Source organism: Leuciscus leuciscus (genome assembly GCF_965113295.1).
Source record: "Leuciscus leuciscus genome assembly, chromosome: 20".
Classification (NCBI taxonomy): Eukaryota; Metazoa; Chordata; class Actinopteri; order Cypriniformes; family Leuciscidae; genus Leuciscus; species Leuciscus leuciscus.
This window is the reverse complement of record NC_138744.1, coordinates 6,487,811-6,508,478: the sequence shown is the minus strand read 5'-3', so window position 1 is coordinate 6,508,478 and position 20,668 is coordinate 6,487,811. Positions and strand designations below refer to the sequence as shown.

At 40.0% G+C, this 20,668-nt stretch overlaps 1 protein-coding gene across 3 annotated transcripts in view; it reads right to left on the bottom strand.

Moving 5' to 3' along the window:
• Window positions 1-881: 881 nt before the first annotated feature.
• dyrk1b (dual-specificity tyrosine-(Y)-phosphorylation regulated kinase 1B) overlaps window positions 882-20,668 on the bottom strand; it is a 42,479-nt gene continuing 22,692 nt past the window's right edge. For 2 of the 3 annotated variants that reach the window (XM_082148880.1, XM_082148878.1), the window contains exons 2-11: window positions 12,443-12,588; window positions 11,849-11,968; window positions 11,539-11,727; window positions 10,435-10,582; window positions 9,816-10,102; window positions 9,288-9,434; window positions 8,157-8,318; window positions 5,233-5,536; window positions 4,209-4,312; window positions 882-4,116 (exon numbers count right to left, since the gene is read on the bottom strand). In XM_082148880.1, the coding sequence (XP_082005006.1) occupies window positions 3,364-4,116; window positions 4,209-4,312; window positions 5,233-5,536; window positions 8,157-8,318; window positions 9,288-9,434; window positions 9,816-10,102; window positions 10,435-10,582; window positions 11,539-11,727; window positions 11,849-11,968; window positions 12,443-12,505 (2,277 nt within the window). In that variant the 5' untranslated portion in view covers window positions 12,506-12,588 and the 3' untranslated portion in view covers window positions 882-3,363. The remainder of the gene's footprint in view (window positions 4,117-4,208; window positions 4,313-5,232; window positions 5,537-8,156; window positions 8,319-9,287; window positions 9,435-9,815; window positions 10,103-10,434; window positions 10,583-11,538; window positions 11,728-11,848; window positions 11,969-12,442; window positions 12,589-20,668) is intronic. The other variant, XM_082148879.1, reaches the window with a different exon arrangement.

Sequence of the window (20,668 nt, the reverse complement as noted above, 5' to 3'; positions counted from 1 at the left end):
GACGAGAATGCGCAGTTAGTATTTTGGTCTAATTTGCCGCGTGCAACAAATCCGCAAATTTCATTTATAATATATATATATATATATATATATATATATATATATATATTCAGTTATAGGGCTATCGCATGCAAGTTTGCTTTTACATTTCAACACAAAAATGTGGTTTGTAACTTATGCTTAATTAGAAGCATATACTTAAGATCCAAAACTACTGCAAATACGGGTGTGGAAACTATTGTTTTTGTAGAAAGACGAATTCAATGCTAAGTAGCACTTTTTGACTGGCCTCAAGTACAAGCTAGTTTTAATCCTTACACCATGACTCTTACTGTGCAATAGACTTGTCTACTTTTAGGAAATGTCTTACCATGAGCACTTAATCTAGACTAATTCATTCCAGTGCTTCATAAAAGTAAAGGTAGCACTTCCAGTTACTTCTGATTTGTAGTAGGCCTATACACATTAAAAATGTTATCAGCCAGCTTGAGGCTTAAGGTATTATACCTAAACCAAACCAGTATAAACATCTTAACGTATGTGTTCTCAATTAAATTGTTTGATTTTGTCCCCCTCCTTTAGATGCTCCTCCACTTCAACAGAAGTTTTGGTTTATGTGAGGGTTTTATTGAGAGGCGACAGAGCAACAATTTGTTCTGGATACCGTCCCCCGTTAACCCCTCCATAGATAAGCTGTATCTCCTATACTCTTCAATAATGACAGAGTACACACACAAATCTGTAGTTGTGTTATAAGCAGCTCAGAAACATCTGCATTTTTCAAAGTTTATCAGTGCTCAGACACGTTTCTGACAGTGCATGGTGAGTGTGACATTTATATGGTGACCAACGTCTGCTAAACATAACAAGATTAGAGGACCTACAGAGGCAACTCTCTCTTTAATAAAGAAACCAAAACTGATGATATCATAATACTTCAGACATTATGTTCTCATGAAGGATGATGTTGGAAAAAAATGACAAAGTAAAGAAGCCAGTGAGGCCAATTACAAGTTTTAACTGGTTATTAAGAACATAAAGGACAGCAGTCATCATCACTGATCTGAGCAGAATAAGGTAGTTTGCAGGTCCTGATGCCTCAAAGGTTGCAGGTTCGAATCCCAGTCACTAGAATTAACCTTGAAAATGACATTTCACCCTAACATTGCTTTAACGTTAACTGGATGATGCATGGATGCTATGTACACAGATTACAATGGATGAAGATGTCATCAGTTAATTAAATATATGGTATTGGTCAGTCATACTGAATGAGGCTCGCATCCAATATGAAGTTCTCACATGATGTTTGAATTGTCATGGATTTCTACACAGTTGCATGAGGCTTGAATTTTAGCTATACATATAATAAACCTTGATCAAACTCCTATAATCCTCTTCTGTTCAATTCCGTCCAGTGGCTGACCAATAAATCGAGGCACTTGTTTAATACCATGTTTCCGTTACATAATATAAATGTCAAGCTTTAACCTGTACCAAGAAAGAAAGCAAACAAAAAAAACAGCAGAAAACAGATTTTTCTTTTTTTTCTTTTTTCCTTGTTAAATAGTAATAAATACATGAGATGCAGTGGTTTATTTTTCATTTTTCTGAAGCAGGAGGGTTAAAAAGTTCTCATTTTTATTTATTTATTTATTTATTCATTTATTTATTTATTTATCTGTCTGTTTTCTTTAGCAGCAATCCGAACATGGTTGAGAGTGGAGATAGCAGCCGAGAGAGAAGTAGTTCACTTTTTTGACTTGATGGCAAACAGCACTCACAGAGTGTTGTGAAGGAGGAAGGGGAGGAGGGGGAGAATAAAGACAAGAGAAAGCAAAATGAGAGGCAGGAAATGAAGTCAGAGTGGGAGGGGCTGCAGTCAGGAGGGCGTGACAGTGTCCCTTCATACCGAAGTATTCCGCCCTCCTGCTAAATCTCGCCCCAGACTCTTCCTTCCAACAGAAACATGGGGTAAGCAAGAAAATAAAAAGAGAGAAAAGAGAGAGAGAGAGAGCTACAGCAAGATTTGGCTTAGCATATCCAGAGTTAATACAAATGTGTTAACGCTTTCAGTTTTCTGTCCAAAACAAAGAGGGTTAGAAAAAAAGAGAGAAAGAGACAGAAACCAAAGTAAGAGAGGGGTGAGAGAGAGAGAGAGAGTCTAGTGAGATGGTGAAGAAGAAGAAGAAGGCAGACTATTTTTTGAAACGAACAACAGGGAAGCATTTTGGTTTTCCTTCTGGCAAAATGTTTTGATGTTTTTCAAGACTTTCCTGTATCACTTCCTCCTTTATGTGAAGTCGAGTTACGTTCCCCCTCTCCTCGTGAAAGCGGCTCATGATTCAGCCTCCTCCTCTAGTTGTTAGTTGGTGTTTCTCACTGTGTGGCGACTAAAAACAGTTTCTGTCATTTGCTTTATTTCATTCGTAGGATTTGTTTCATAGTTTGAGATATATAAGCCAGTGTGTCAAGCGAGATAAAGACTGGAAACATTAAAAAAAAGTAACAAAAATGTGAGTGTATGTCTTGTGTGTGTGTGTGTGTGTGTGTTTGTTTGTGTGTGGGTTATGCTCAACTAGAAAAAAAGCAACCAAAAACAACAAAATGAAGCCAAAAAAAAAAAAAAAAAACTCAAACCCAGTTTGTTTTCTAAGCATAAGTATCATCTGTCTGAGCCCAAATAAAACAACTGTATAAATAAAACATTGAATAAATAAACCCCAAAAATACCCACCTCTCAATTTAGACCTCTTTCTAACCCCTTCTCCCGCTCCCTATGTAGTGATTCTTAATAAATTAAAAATGTACAATTACGGCAAAACCTCAGAAAAAAAACAAACCAAAAAATAATACAAAAAAAACCCATAAGGTACTCTCTCTCCCGCTGCTGTCGTCTTGACAAAAACATTCAATTTTTTTTCAACACAAAACTCTCCTTTCCTCGCCCCCCAAAAAAACGGCAAATAAAAATCTCTCGCTGCAAACCTGTCCTGAAATCACATAAAATCAAATAACAAACATTCTGAAACCTTCTGTTGCGACTGCTTCGCTCGCTGCTCTTCTCCTTCAATTAAAGAAAAACAAACAAACAGAAAAATAACGATAAAAACAGTTTCAAATCCCTCCCTTGACCTTCTCCCCATGCAAAACCAAAACAACGAAACGAAAAAACAAAATCAACTGTCTGATATTTCACAAGTTTTTCTCTGCGATTCTGTTACGTGTGGCCGCGCGCGTGTATGTGTGTGTGTTGTACGCTTACTACGTGTAATGTGTCGTGTGTGTACGTGTGGCGCTTTTTGTCACTGTTATGTTGTCGTTAAAATTTTCGTATGGCTTTTGGAATTTGTTCAAGATTTATCAAGAGTTGGCTGCACTCTGACCGCTCCCACTCCCGCTGCCGCACACTGCCATCATGGCGGACTCCTCAGAGTCCGGCCGCCCCCCAGCTCCCCCGACTCCTCTGGGCGGAGGCCCCCCGGTGAGCATCCCCCCCACTCCGACGCTTCCCTGCGGCGGGTTGTTATTGTTGTTGCTGCCGGCGTAGCACGGAGGGATGTATCCCAAACCGGAGGCAGCGACCATGCTGTCCTGGGAGGCTGGGGCCTGGGGCAACTGTTGCTGGGAAGCGGAAGGGGGCTGCTGGGGGGCCATGACTGTCCTAGTCCGAAAGGCAGAGAGGCCCAGGTGGAGGTTGGAGGAGCCGTACTGACTGGAGTCCAAGCTCGACGGGGGCGGCTGCATGATGGAAGACTGACCCAGGTGGTGGTGGTGGGTGAGGCTGAGCTCGATGCTGTCCTGCATCTGCGGGGAGGAGACGGGCATCAGCGCTGGGCCCTGCTGGCCCTGCGAGGCCTGGCCCTGCGGCTGGTTCTGCTGCTGCTGCTGTTGCCGGAGCTGTCTGCCGTTGCTGTGGTGGCTGCCGTAGATGGGGTGGGGATGGTGCGGCTCCATCATGCCCCCTATGTTGCCCAGGAAGTGGCGCGAGTGCTGCGTGGCTGCAGGCTTGTGCAACATCAGCTGCGGGTAGGAGGAGTCGCTGCCGCTGTTGGACAGCTGACCCATGCTGCTGTCTCCTCCTGGCCAGATGCGCAACTGCTGCTGAGACGGAGCCTGGAGGGAGAAGAAGCGACCAGAGGGGATCAAGACGAGTCGTTTCGGCATCTTAAAGAGGAGCTGTGTGGTGCGCTAGAACAATCACTTACTTGTGGGCTCTGCATCTCGTAGTCTGTGTGAGTGACTGCACTATTGTAGTACCGGTTACTGTACCGGTAGTTTCGGTTGTCGTTGGAAGAACCGCTAGATCCACCTGAGTTGGGAGCAACAACAAAGAGCTCATGTTAAAGGAGTCCTTTTCTAGTTTTACTGTCCCCAAGTAACAGGTATTAAGGGCGGTCACACTACACTTTTTATTCCATCGAATTCATACGATGAAACACAGTCTTATGCAAATGCGTTGCAAAGTTCAAGTTTGCCACGAATTCGTATAGTAAAAGATCAATACATCACGCTATTGCCTCTTAGCTGAATTTTAAGAACACAAACTTTTAATATGCAGGATTCCAGTACACTGGAGTTATATTTGTACTTGTTACACTAAAGCACTGTTTACACAGCTCTTTGAAATGCTTGATTCTGATTGCTCAGTCACAACACACTGAGGTTACGACTGTCGTCAATAGCACCCGCTCATCTGGGAATCTGAAGCTGGCGCTTCTTTCATGTCTCTTGTGTCACACCATGGTCCCGTTCTCTCTCTCGTTTCATTCAAACGCAGTTGGTGCCATCTCGTGCCTCAGTTATCATTTGTATTTACAGTAAAACTACACCGCCAGTATTAATAGTAGGTCTATGTTAATATTGTTGATACGACTGTAAATTATCCCTTAAATGTCTTGTTATAACTGGTTACCTCACCTGGGACCTGTTTTTCTTTGCATAAGCTTAAATATTTCAATTCAAATCAATATTTCATGTCTAATTATTTACTTATGTGGCAAGTAGCCATGTTATAAGTAGGATAATGTATATCCAGCCGGTTGTTATCGCAAAATAAACCCCAAAAGGGTGATCTGGACCCCAACGCAATCTGGATCCCTTACATTTTGGATGTATTATATGATAATATTATGTTTTTTTTTTAAAAAGCCGCCGCCGCAACCGTTCCAGAGTCTGTATAAATCTTGCATGCTCAAAGTCTAGTGTGACCGCGGCATTACACGCACTTACCGGAGCTAGAGACGGAGCTAGTGGTGGAGGTGGAGTGGCTGTGGTCCATGGCAGGGCTGGTGGAGGTGGAGCTGCTGGTGTTGGTGCCTTCATCCGTCGTCTTCTTAAAGAAGTTGTGCTGCAGCGCGTAAAAGGGCGTGATGCGCGTCTTGGGATCGTAGTCCAGCATGCGCAGGATCAGGTCCTTGAACTTCAGGTAGTCGCAGGGCGCGTGGCCCTGCTCTCCAGCTCGCCTCCCCCCTGGACCTCCCGTCTCCACCCCCAGGATCTCGTGCAGTCGTCGCGTGGCAGGTGGTTTATATTCCTGGAGTGACGAATCAACACAGAGGAAGGGAAGAGAACGAGGCACAAACAAGTAGCATTTAGTGAAGTGCAGATAACAGGTGAAATGTCATCATTTAAAAACAAAGGTTGATAAACTATCAGTCTAAGAACATATTATGTTAGAATGTTAGAAGAATAAACTTGTTATATAATATTAATTAAATACTATAAAGTCAACATGAAATGGCGTTTGTAACCCACTTCTGAGTGAAACACTCAGAATAGTTGAGTGAATAGAGTGAATAGTTATTGGGTTATATTACAATAGTTTTTTATAAAGGACTGACTACAACAGCAGCCTAAAACATTGCTGAAATAGGTTAGGAAACATTTTTAATATTTGGAATATGTATAGGAAAGAACATTTTGATTTCATGTTGACTTTAATAGGAAACTAATCAGTCAAATAAATCATCAATCAATGCAGGTGAAGGGGACTGAAAATGAGATGTGTTTGTGGTTTTGTGAGAATAATGACATTTGCATAGTAGCTCTAACTGTCATACAGGGTTCAACAATGAGACTTTTTGGAAGAATTTCAGTTGAAAGAACTACACAAAACCATAAATCATCGTATGCCATCAATGTGTGTCATTTAAATGTGTTTATACCGGTCATGGAATTACAATAAAGATACATGATTTCCAGCTATTACGGCAAATTAAAAGCATGAGTTTACTTTAAATAATGTATTTTTGTAGTAAACTTACTTTCTTATATTTCCTGAAATATTACAATATTTGTGAGACAAATATGTTGCTTAAAAAAACCCTTATTGTTGAGCCCTGTCATATACACAGTTTGAGAACCTTTGACACAGAACCTATTCTGTGCTATTATACACTGTATCCTGGTCCATAAATACTACAATAAAGATTTAAAATGAACCAACATCTACATTGTAAAAGAGAACAAAGCAAAGCTTTCAAATGTTATTGTCCACACAGACGTACAAAATGCATGCTGGAGCATTTGAGGTGAGTCTCTGGATGAGTTGGCAGTAAGTGCCAGACATTAATCCTGTAAAACAAACTGTATTAGGACCTCATCCAGACTTTTACCCTCCACCTGCTATCAGCTTTGCGTCTTAATCTGCGGCCACATACGTACGCACGCACACACTTTCTAGATTCTTAACCTGATGCTACTTTCACTTATCTTCACTGGAAACAGGGTCATTCAAGCTACTGGCTGCACTCGCTTAACCTGTGACCCACGTGTGTTGTTGACTAGACTGAGAGCTGCTAAGAAGTAGGGCTCTGCCAATGTCATTTATACAAATTATTTTCTTACAGCATTGCATCTATACTGTAAATCTTTAAACTGATATTTTAGTAGCACTTTACAGTCAGGTTCCATTTGTTAAAATGAGTTAATGCACTAAGAATTAACATTAATGAATAGCGAACTGTATTTTTATTAACTAGCATTGACAAAGACTAATAAATGTTTGGCCTTTTAGATCTTATTAACTGATGCATTAAATTAAAATGGACAAATGGAATCTTATTGTAAAGCCTTACTATTTTATTTACACTACTGTTCAAATGTTTGGGGTCAGAATGATTTTTCTCATGTTTTCGAAAGAAATCTATGCTCACAAATGCTGCATTTATTGGATAAAATACCACAATAATGCAAAATGTTATTAAAGTTTAAAATAACTATTTTCTACTTTAATATAATTTAAAATGTAATTTATTGAAGTGTTGGGAAAGCTGAATTTCCAGCATCATTACTCCAGATTTCAGTGTCATGTGATCTTTCTGAAATCATTCTAATATGTTGATTTGGTGCTCAGTTTCTTACTATTATCAATGTAGAAAACAGCTGTGCTGCTTAATATTTTTGTGATAATAGTAATATTTTCAGGATGAATAGAACGTTAAAAACAGCATTTTTGAAGTTAAAATCTTTTGTAACAATGTAAAAGTCTTTACTATCACTTTAGTGTGGAATTATTAAAGTATTAAATTCTTTCCAAAAGAAAATTGTACTGACCCCAAATGTTTAAATGGTAGTGTACACTGTTTGGCCAAAAGTATCTGGACACCCCAACCTCATGTACTTAATGAGCATTTAACTTAAAAACTATTTGCATTAATAAACAGGTGGTCCAATCCTCTTAGTTGTCATTATATCCTGTAGTATATAATATTTAAAAAGGGGTGGCTGTATATTTTTGGCCTTTTAGTTTACATATGTCGATGTGTATCGTATTGCAAGTGCTACTGACATGCCTGCTCCTAACTGGCGATTCAGAGACAGAATGAGGATGGTTGTGAAAATGATCATGATGAGGGCAATGATGCTGATAAGGAGAACAGATGCTGTAGGTTGGGGTTTAGATTGACCTTGTGACTCTGTAAGCACAGGCGGGTCAGTGGAGAGAGGAGGAGGTTCACTAGCACACATTAGCCTTGCTTAAATTGCATCCCCAACCTTTTTTTTTCCACCCTCCTCCATTTTAGCCCAACTTTTTTCTCTTCCCCTCTCCCTGAGGATAAGGTGTGCGTCGGTGTGGAGCAGGTGATGATGAGGAAGGAAGGGTGGTCTTTGGGAGGAGGGCGAAGGATAAGTAGAAGCAGAGTTTTACTCACAGAGGCCGAAGGATAAAGTACCTTCTTAATGTCCTTGTTTTTCTTGACGGTCCACAGGCCGTCGGACAGCTTGTCGAAGTACTTGCGTGCTTTAGGGGCCTGATCCAGCATATGGTTGGGCGGGACCCCCAGCACCTCCACTATTTTATTCATCTGGTCCACCTGAGAAAGATACAGCAGTGTCAGGGCGAAATCCAAATGGACTTAGTTGCAATTGACATATATTAAATATCATATATATAACAGATCAATACCTTCTGAAATGCATTTATTACTTGAGGTGTTGATTACAGGGGGTATACACAGGATCTTGTGTTCAGACCAGTATTATTAGTACTATTTATATCATAGTATTTATCAATATTTTAAATTATCTTTTATTTTTATATTTTCAGTATTCATTTTTATTTCAGTTTCAGTCATTTTATTTTGTGCTTTTGTAATTTTTATTAGTTAAAAAAAAATCAATTTAGCTTTTATTTTTAAATCAGTTATCAGTTTTAGTCTTGGTAATTTTTGTATTTCAACAAATGAATTTCACTTTGTCAACTAGTCAACATTTCTAATTTCCTAACTTTAGTTTTTAATCAAATTATTTATGTTTTGTTTCAGGTTAATTTCAATTACAGAAAACTATTTTGAATGGTTATAACAACATTGGTTCCGACTGTACTTTATTTCATTGGTTTATATACAGTACATATGCATCCGACAAATGTCTTTGGGTGTCACATCGCATTTATCAGTGTCTTGCAGTGCATTTTAAGTAGCTGAAAATTATTATTTTTTTACATAGTGCAGCACATCAGTGTCAGTTTTAAAATGATGGACTCATTTGTATAAGTCAGGGATGGGACGAGTGCCATCTCTTGTTTTGAATATTTACAGTAGCAACTGTAATCTGCTCTGTCTTAATGTCTTTAAAATAATGATAATATTTTAATAATGCATAATGTTGACAAGCCTGGGAATTATTTTTATTTATTTTTTTATCTGTCTTATATCCTGTTTGTATGCCTGTTTAAGTTTACTCAAGAGTGGTTCTTACAAGTCAAGTCTTAGGATGAGCGTCAAAGAAAGACGTCACAAACGCTTTGCACAGTCATTGTGTGACTAATCCCCGAGCCGTACCTCATTGGAGCCGCTGAAGAGCGGTTCGCCCGTGTGCATCTCCACCAGGATACAGCCTAGGGACCACATGTCTATAGCCAGGTCATACGGCATGCCCAGCAACACCTCAGGAGAGCGGTAAAACCGACTCTGAATGTACTGGTAAATCTAAGGGAGGAGGAAAACAGAAATGAATGGCATGCACAAACACAGTAACTATTACATTTTCACTTTTCTCCACTAGTGGGCAGCAGAAGCTGAAAGATAAGAAGGGTGCAGCACTGCCACTAGGAATCTTAAGCAGTCAAATCCATTTCAGCTGTGGAAAAGTCCTCTAGAATGTGCTCTGAATGCACATCCCACCAACTAAGAACATTGCGCGTTTTTATCTCTCACAGATGCCCTTATCATTAAAAGTTCCGCACGGCACGTCTCCACTATTCATTGTGTTTATTTAAATGCAAGTTCACTGTAGTTGCTACTGTGTGTGACCTTATCAGCATGTTGTTAACAAACAGTGACGCAAATGGGCCTGAGACGCTGTCTCACCCTCTGTCCTAGCTGGCAGGAACTGCCAAAGTCCACAATCTTGATGGCACTGCGCTTGGGGTTGCAAAGGAGGATGTTCTCAGGCTTGAGGTCGCAGTGGATGATGCTGAGCTCGGGCGTGGCCAGGAAGAGCAGCGCCGTGCACAGCTGCTGAGCAAACTTGCGTGTCAGGTTGAGCGAGACGCCGCGGAAGTTGGTGTTACGCAGGAGGTCGTACAGGTTGTAGGAGAGAAGCTCAAACACCAGGCACAGGTGGTTACGGAACATGAAGTGCCTCTTTAAGTGAACTGAGGAAACAAATATGAGAAAGAAAAGATGTATTAGAATGGCTCAAAGTTATCACAAAAAGAGCTGAAATAAGTATGTTTAAAAGAAGGTTTAGCAAGTGGAACTAGATATCCATGAGATCCAGATTGTCCATTATGCTTTGCTTTCCGTCTATGAAATAGTCTCATGAACTACTTTTAGTCTTGAGTACTTATTGCTTTTGGGTGGGAGGAAATTCTCTTGCCATTAGGTCAAAGGTTTTTCTACGGAAGACTAAATGTAGAGTAACAGCTGCTTGTCGTATTCTTGTACGTGTACAGACGAGCGAACAGCGTCTGTTTTTTTTTTTTACCTATGTAGTACTTCATCTCAGTGTCGTGTTTGTTCATGAGCTCAAGAAGCCGCAGCTCAATCTGGGCCTGGTTCAGGAAGGCTTTCTTGTTCTTGATGATCTTGATGGCCACCCACTCCTGCTCATGGTGGTCATAGGCTTTAACCACCTACACAAAAAGGAGCAAATTAGCGCACACTTGGCAAAAAGTTTTAGTTTTACAACAGAAAAATTAAGTAGCAACATAAGATATTTCGGTAACACTTTAAAATAAAGCTAACTACATTAGTTAGCATGAACTAATAATGAACTGCACTTATACAGCATTTATTAATCTTTGTTAATGTTAATTTCAACATTTACTAATACTTTATTAAAATCTTGTTAACATTAGTTAATGTACCGTGAACTAACATGAACAGCTCTATTTTTATTAACTAACCTTAACAAAGATGAACAAATACAGTAACAAATGGATTGTTCATGGTTAGTTCATGTTAGTTAATACATTAACTAATGTTAACTAATGAACCTTATTGTAAAGTGTTACCGATATTTCATATACGATTTAACATTTAAAAAAATGCACCAGAGTTTCTGTACACAGACGTTCAAATTCTTCATATTTACTTTAACAAATCCTTATTTTGTCATTTATTTGACCATTCTAGTCTGTAGTGCGGTTTGCTTATAATATGCTTTAATTGAGAACACAAAGCACTCCTTTATTTTCATTATTTTAAACATTTTTTATTTTCTATTTAAATCTAATGTAACGAAACATTACCATTTTTTGTTTTGTTTTGAGACAGAAAAGTGTACATACACTAGATTTGGAACCAGGAGGATATTAAAAACTGTGGTTATGTACAAATTGTCATCAGTTTTCCACCAAAATAAAATAATGAGAATAATGATATTGTTTTACAATATTATCATGTTCATGCTGACTGTGTTCAGTTTCCTTTTGGATTAAATTAAGTTATTTTGCAGACAAAAAATACATCACTTGCTAGTTTGTAGTTTGTCACAAACCCTGTTGAACACAAGTGCTGTTTTAGTTTGATTTTATGCCTGTATTCTTTTAGCTTTGACATCTATTCCCATCTTCAGGGTTGTGCTTACCTGTCCGAAGGAGCCCTTGCCAATAAGTGAGTCGATCTCGTAGCGGTCCAGCCACTTCTCCCCGTTCTTCACAATATAGTCATAGTTGTCATCATCGTAGCCGTCGTTGTACACCTTGCGCTCTTTTTTGGTGCTGGAGTCCTCAGGCGGAACCTGCTGGGCTCGCCGTTTCTTCTTCGTGTAATACACCTGGAAAACGAGAAAGACATTTAATATTTGCACCTCTATTGCTGCTTCACTAATAACTAGGTGGTTGGTACAGTTGGTCTAATCATAAGTGTAAATATGAAAAAGCCTGAGATGGATTCACCTCATTGATGTGCTTGTATGTCTTGATGAGATCGACTGAGAGTTTACGTAGCGGGGCGCTGGCAGGATCTCGAAAACTCGGTGGAATCCTCCTCTGCAGGATGGTCATATCTGACAGCACCTAAAAAAAGTGACACCAAGACAACAGTCAGAAAAAAAGAAGGGAAACTCTCTCTCTCTATATATATATACACACACAAACATGATGAACAAACCACTAGTCTACCTTAGACAGACAAACTCAACCTCAACCGCATAATATAGATGTGAACCGTAGGCCAGTGACAGGAAATAAAACAACATAATGACTTCTAAAGTCACTTTTGTTTGTAATGTCTATAGCTATGATTTACAAGTCAAACACAATAATGTCTTTATCTTCATTTGAGGGCTTTTCTTATCATTTAAATACAGTATATGCATATATCAGCATGTAACTGTTCTTTTTTTATTTATTCGATTGCAATTCTAAAACAAAATATGATGAGGGACAAGTCACAAACACATCTTTACTCAACACAATAACTTTGCGAGTGATGCTTTACATACGGGTCATATGATATCATTTAATTTCAAGGGAGCATGTTTCTGGTACCTGCTGCTGGTCGGCCATGGAGTGGATGTTACTGAAGGAGGGGTGGCTGTGCTGGCTCGACATGGTTGGCTCAGCGGGGGAGAAGCCCAAGGCGGCAGGCTGGCAGAGGGTAGAGGAGGGGGGCTTGCATCCTGAGCTGCTTCCACCTTCATAGAGAAATAGGGGGGAAAAAACGAGAGAGGTTTCAGAAGACACATTGCTAAAGTGCATCGCACAAGCCAAGCAAATACTGACATGGGTGTGGGGAGAAACACTGCACTGCAGGGGGAAGTAGAAATATGAACACAGACTCACACACACCATATTGGAAGTCAAACTGAAGGCATTTTCAGAGATCTTTGAAATCTCCAACAATCGGATGGAACAGTGATAAGAATGATCGGTTATCCTCTCAAGAAGCTCCAGTTCATTTTGGCTGGGAGATTACAGCACCGTTCCTCAGGTCAGCATGACAAGCGTGTATTGGAGGTGGGAATACTCTGCAATACACCTTCAAAGCCCTGAGAATGGTTTCCAAATCAGAATAATTCTCTCAACTTTCTAAGCAGCATGTGTTTTTCCAACAGCTACGGGCGGACAATATGCAAACGCCAGAAAATCACTGTACAGTGTGTCACTGCCAAAACCGGTGGAACAAAGAAAAACGGTCGTATGACATTGCACACCAAAATCTCAGTGGATGATGGGAGTGACTGGGAGGCAAGCAGAGCTATCCATGGTCCTGTGCTGCCACTCGTTGGCCAAGAATATGCTGCAGCTATTACTTTCAAATACAGCCTGCACATTAGGCTGCCTTGCTAGAGTAGTGCTGACCTCAAATTAAAGGTGAATCATTGTAAAAGCATGTCATTTTTCACCCCAAAAAAATTATGCATTTTTTTATATATATTTCGTAGGTCCATAGTTACTTTTTAGCATTGTTTTAAGCATTATTCTCATGATAATTAAGCACAATTTCCAATCTAATGTGTAAAACTGTAATTTTTCTACACAAAAACTAAACTGCACTTATATATATATATATATATATATATATATATAGCAATTAAAGTAACAAGAGCAGAGCGTTGTTTGCATTAAATAAATTAACATTTGGGGAAATATGCTTAATTGTCATGAAAATAATATCATTGTCCAAAAAAAAAAAAAAAAAAAAGTATTAATCTTAAAAACAAGCTTAATTGTTTACATGCAAATAACAGTTTTTAAATGGTTATGACCTAGACATATTCTTAACCGGTTTTGTGAGATTAACCCTTATAAACTAGTATAGAGCCCCTAACCAAGAAATCTGAGACCATCAAGCATAAAAACTGTAATTGTATGTAAACATGAAACCTTTTACAATGTAGGCCATTCAAGTTTTTGGAGCTAGTTATGTGTACAAAAGACCAAGGGACTAACAGAGCACTAAACTACAGGCTTATAAAGAATTAATGCTGTCCCAAATTTGATGGACTGAAATTTTAACTACAGGATGCGAGTTTTTTTTACCCCCAAAAATCCACTAGCACATTGAACATTCATAATGTACAAAGGAAGTATTGGACATCTCGGGAAAGAGGCGAGAATGTGCCGAGAGTACAGTAATTAAGTAAGATTGCTGAGTGCGGAAGCAGGGAATTAAACGTCTAACGAGGGGATATGAAATGGATGAGATATTCCACAGTGAATGCTTTTATTGCTGCTTTCAGGGGCTGACAGGTGAGGAGTAATGGGGGTGAAATTTATCAATGACACATTACAACTTGAAATGGCTGGGCGATCAATGGCCGTAGCTTAAACAAAGTGCAAAACGACACATCTGACCACCATCAATCCCAGGGAGTGACGGCAAGCATTGCTGTAACATGCCCATAGGAGGAGTCCCAGTACCGACTCACTGACAGGAAGCCTGTCTGGATATACATATGTAGGAGTATCTCCAACTGGTTTCTTTCTATATGGACCCTGTTGCAAATGACAAGACAGCTCAGTTAAAAAGGCATAATGTTTTAAGAAAACATGACTTTGTGCACTGCACTTAGAATCAACAAAATCCCACACAATTTCATTTCTAATGAGTAAAATCACTTTCATAATGCCCTGAAGAAACATGTTCTAATTTCAATTTATTTCCTTGGCCTCATTTTTTCAGAGTGAAACAATGACTAAAAGAGCGTGATCTGCTGAGCACCAGGAAAAATGTCACACTGTGCCTTTAAATGCTGAAATGAACACATTGAGAACTTCCTGAGTGTGACACCCCCCTTCCTCCGCTCTGATTGGCAGAGGCCCCCTCCCTCTCTCCCTCCTGATTGGCTGCTGGTATCCAAGGGCTGGGCGGCGAGGTCTCTATAAATAAACCTGGTAGCTTGTGCTGTATCAGCAACCCTTCCCACAATGCCGCTCTCGCCCTCCCTTTCCCTGCCTGTTACCTCTCTTCTTCCCCCCCGCCCCCTTCTCGCTTTCAATCTACGCTGATCTGGCTGTAGCGCTTGCATAAATGTTGCCCCCGATGGGAACGAATATTAATAAAATATAACAGAGGCACATGCTCCTCTATAGACACACAGGTGCCTGGGTAGAATTTATTGTCACATACACAAGTGTCACATCGCAGTAGTTAAATATATCAGGTGGTGGATGAAGTAATCATCCGCTGCAATTAACCATGCAAAGACTCCCCCACTAACCAACTCACTCCACATCCCCACAGCTGACCAAACACAGCTGCCAGCTGCCAATCACAGTGTCACCATGGCAACAGACCAGCCTACTCCCTGTCTCTAAGGCACAGGAAGAGGATGGTTGTGTGTGCATGCGAACAGCTGAACAGCCCTCCCCATCACTCCCACCTCACCCTTCCCATGTCCGTACTGACCCCCTATCTTATTCCCTGTTAGGGTAATGGGAACGCTGGTGCTACCGAGCCAAAGTTGGACACACCATGATAGGCATGAAGGGAAAAGAGGACCGTGAGGAAAGTCTGGGTACTATCCACAACTTCTTTAGCTTTTTGCCCCACTTTGAAAAAAATGGGAAAAAGCATGAGAAAAACAAGTTAAACAGCAACAATGTGTCCCTAAAGAGCGACTTGAGGGGCTCCGTAATTCCAATGCATCATAAAAACTAAAACTTGACCTTATTATGAAGCGACAAGTTGGTGTTGCTTGAGCACAGAACACCAGACCATGTGTCGGAAAAAGAGACATTGAAGACATACAGTACATAGAGGTGAATTAGGCAAGGATGTGTGCGTCACATCATCCCCACTATCCAAAGTGCGTGTGCGTGCCCGCAGATGGCAGCTCACATGGATGTCATGCCAAACACTGGAGGACTTCAGGATTCAACTCTGCCCAACAATAGCACGGGTAGTTGTGAGCAGGTACGAACAAAGATCTCCTACAGAACCAGAAAGAATTAGAGAATGAAGACATGAACATTACTGAATCTCCCAACATGCAACAGGATAGTTTGTAATCTCCTTCATATGTGCATTTAAAGATAGGAAGGAGCACACATGCATTGATCACCAAACTAGCATCGGGGAGTTATACTTGCGGCTTACCAAATTAAAATTTTAAGAAAGATTATTTATTTAAGAACTGAGTGAGCTTGTGCCACCACCTCCCAGAATCTCCCACCGGTCATCTCCACTTTTGATTCTCAGAACTCACTCATTTGCAAGAGGACACCATCCTCAGAGAGGCTTCTGCAAAACTTACAACCTTTCCACTAAGTTCAGCACCTGTGTTATGCGATATAACCCCGTCCAACCTTTCCTTGGCGACCAAAGCCCAAACAGTACCACGGAGAACTTTTAACAGTCAGGCCTCCATAGCTGAGTCAGACTCCACACTATTAATAAAAAAAGCCATCTGGGTGGACGCCTCATACAGTGACACTGGCAAATTGAGAGGTCACTAAGTGCATTAAAAATGAAATAAAATGAATCCCCCAACTCAAAATACATCATTAGCTATAAATGCATAATAAACGTTCACAGAAACCGCCAACACTAAAACAAGCACATTGCGGTCTGAACATTGTTATCAAATGCTGATATGGATGTTAACATTGGTTGATGCATTAGCACTACATTAGTTAACAATAACTAACAATGAACATGTTTGAATGTTTACAGCATTTAATCTTTGTTAATGTTCTGAATAAAAATACTATTAGTTCACAGTAATGTTAACAAATACATATTTTGATTTTAAACTGTATTATCAAATGTTGAAATTAACAAACATTATTAAATGCTGTGTAAGTATTGTTTATTGTTAGTTCATGATAACTAATGTTAATAAATGAGATCTTACTGTGAAGTGTTGCCCAAAAACATTTGGCTGACAGAAGATTTTGCAAATGTTTATGGCCAAGCAAATGCGGTTATTGAATGTGATTTGAAAATGGCCTAAATATTAAAATGAATAATAAAAAAAGCCAATATATTGGTCAAATCACCATTTAAAATTGTTACCATTTCTATGCCATCACCAATGAGTTTAAGCCCGCTTGTTGTAAACAGATGCATGCTGAGTGCTGTTATGCACAATGCTGAATCTCCACCCCTCTTTATCCTTGAGTTTTAAACACGAGCAGCGGGACCCTAAGGAGCTTACGTGCTGATCTCTCGGTGAGACTGCACCTTCACAGCTCAAGGCGACTGCGAGCTAACGTTAACACCAGACTGGCTAATCTAAAGTGACCACCACTAATCAAGCGCCCCTTGAGTAAAGAGCCACTTGCTCCAGTGGAGGTGGATGTTGACACGGAGCGAGGAGTGCAGGCATATTCACATTGTTTACTTTCTTTCTTGGAAAGAGCACAGAAAGGATGATGTGAGAGTGAGTCAGGAGACAACAATACAGACAGAACGACAAAACGAAAAAATGTGAATACTTAAAAGTGTCTGTGAGTGACAGAAAAGGGGATATTGGGAGAATGATGAGGAGAAATGACTTCAGTGTTGTTTGCTGTGCTCTCCGTGGCGGAGTTGAGCTGGGGGGGGTATCAGTGAGATGTTGGATGGATGGGGTAGGATCGCTGCTCTGCTCTTGCAGGTACACTGTGTATGCATCTGGTGAACAATAACATGTTTTTGTTCTGATTCAGGCCCACCACTAATCCAGCAGGAGGTGGGGAGTTGGAGAGCCAATGAGCATGAAGGGCATTTGTCACTTTTTCCTCTGAATATGTGAAACAACAGATTTTATCGGCATGCAAAGATGACAACTATAGGCAGACATTTTTCCACAATGGCTCGTGCACTATCATAGGTGAGTTTAAGAGACGAGACTAATTGGATCGTTGAGGAAAACAGAATTATTTGTGATTGTGAAAAAAAATCCAGTAAGTTTGTGGTGCAAAGCAAATTAAACGGCTTTCAATGCTTCGAGAACTTAACTTATCTGAATCAACAGCCAAACATCTAGATGTCATCATCACCAGATACATACTGTTAGAACCAAAAGAGATCAATTTAGCTTTTAACCTTTACATATGCCTAAACACTGAATGATAAAACATCCATAAAACTGGACACATTTCAAGCATCTGTATAGCCAATGCTTCAAGTTAAGTCAAAACCTTAACTTTTTTGTATATAAGGCCCTGTCCACACGGAGACGCGTTTCGCTGTATACGTATACATTTTTTATCGTATTGGCGTTTCGTCCACACGGATCCGGCGTTTTCGGAGACTGAAACCGCTATTTTTTGAAACCGGGTCCCAAGGTGGATAAATCTGAAAACGCCGCCCTTGCGTTTTCGTGTGTACGGCCAATCCGTATATTTTGCGAAACGATGATGTCATCACACCAAGTGTCAACTAGTCAGACACCGTTAAGTCACAGCAACTACATTTATGGTTTTTCATATTGTTCAACAAAGTTCTTGATTAAAAAAGAAAAAAGAAAAAAAGAAGCTGCTGTGCCTAATATTATTGTTGTATACAGCGCGCAAGGTTTATGCGCGAGCTCCAAGTCTTCTTCTCCGTTTTTAGTGTATGTCTGAGGCAGAATTACAGCGCCACATACTGGTCTGGCATGTATACTACATCGTTTTGAGTCGGTTTCAGTGGTTTCGTGTGTACGCAGATATTTCTTGAGACGACGCCGTGTTTACGGAATTTTTTTTTTGAACGGTAAAAAAAAATATCGGATAGGGAAAGCTCTGGCTTCGTGTGGATGTGGCCTAAATGTATGATATATCAACCAAAACAGCCTATATTCTGTGTGGGAAAGCAAACTTTATATTTAACCACACGATTCTGGATTTTACATGGCAAAATGGTACATTTCACCTTTAAACTGAAAATCGGCAGGCAAACAAACATGAAAGGCAGCGTGAGGGAAAGGGGCAAAGGGCAAGGAGTGGACGGGTTGTTTGTATGAACGCTGTGACTGTCTTTCTGTCTTTCACAGTCCAAACTCCATGCACCTTGATTCGGGGCTGTGATTCTTGGCTGATATGATGTCTTCAGGGGCCCTATCAGCTCTTTTCTTTGTCTCGTACAGGTGGATCCACAGATCAAAAGTATTCCTGCAGCTTTCCCTGCACCCAATAGGTTACTTGCAGTTATATCTATCTTTAAAAGAGTTACTCAGGCTTCTGAAAGGCAGTTATACACATAGTGCTTGACACGCCAGACTGGGGTGGGGTGACAGAAATAGCAACAGGAGAAAAGTCAGCTGGATACACAGATAAAAATAAAAATTTAAGGCAGAAAATGCAAAAACATTCTAGACATATTCAAACAATGATTCTGTAACTTCTCATCCCAAATATTTTAACCAGTCTATTAACAATCATGAGCAATCGTCCATTTGGAGGGAGGTTTAGGTTATGAATTGAGGTCAGCAAAATATCAACAGGCAGCAGATGCGATGCACAGACAGCAAAATGCCTGACAGTCTACAAGACTCTTTCAAGATTGCAGTGCAACAAGTGTGTATATGCATATTCATTGGAAACTTTTGGACTTCATGGTCTTGTTTTGTTAAATAGCACAAACCAGGTCATTAGGTCACAACAAGACCCAAAAGATGTCAAATTACCAAGGATGCTTCATGACATTCTCTTCATGGCCGAAGTTAAAATGGACATTGGAGTTTGAAGCTAAATCCAGATTTGTGTGGTGTGGGGTTAGTACTTTGCAGTGGCTGTAGATTACTTGTTTGGAAACTTTCTTGAAATGGGCCAATTAAGCAATTATATCGTAACTGCTTTAAGCAGCTAAATGCTTGACGGATAATTGAGTCCTTTAATTCCAATCCTGAACTGACAGAGAATGTGAGAGAGACTGCAAATAATGAAGGTTGGACTAAACAAGCCTATGTCTAACAAACCAATTGCCACTGTACATTGGTATATAATGTACAGCTCAAACAATGAGCTGGCCATCACTGCACTTCATCAACTTTTCTACTGCCCCAAAAATCGTAAGAACTATACCCCCTGCAAGCTAGTTTTATCAACCAATTGTCACTTATATAATAGGGTCTTTTATTTTCTTTATGGTTTTTGTTGTTGCTTTCCTCGTTTCCTGTGGCCAAAATAATCTACTGGACAATATTTAAGCCCTCATTCTACAAAATCATCAAAAGCAACAATGGCCTTTGACATAGTTCTGTAAATCTATGTAAAAAACTAGACAAAAATTCACAGGACAGCAAACCTATACCACCAGTGCAATAAAAGCAAAAATCTAAAATAATCTGCCATGACAACAACCATTTTTTAGTGTCATCACAACTTGTCTTCATCATAAAGTCTTAAAATATGGCTAACAAACCAAGAAAAGCTGTTTTGTGACGTCCATTGTGCACAATACAGTACATGCTGGTCTACAGAGCAGCATTCTGCTGCAGCTCTAAGATTCCCAGCAACAGAGCGATCACTGTGAGCTCACACCGCACGTAGAGCTCCCATAGCACACAGCACAAATTACCGCGCAGAAGTGACGCAAAGATCAAGCAGCCACTGAAACCGTTCGAGAATGTGCCAATTCCCATGATTGTTTGAACAAGTTATGTTAAGACAATGATGGGAAAAGGAGTGAAGTTCTTTAGGGGTATCTGAAAGTGTGTGAAATATTTGAGTAATTAATGTCTGTTCTGTCTAAAAGGGAAATGGCCCTGGGTGGGCCCTTTTTCTATCTTGAATAACCCAATATTCATTTATAAACAAAGCATTTGACTGATTTTTAATAGGTAAACATTCACAATTATGTAC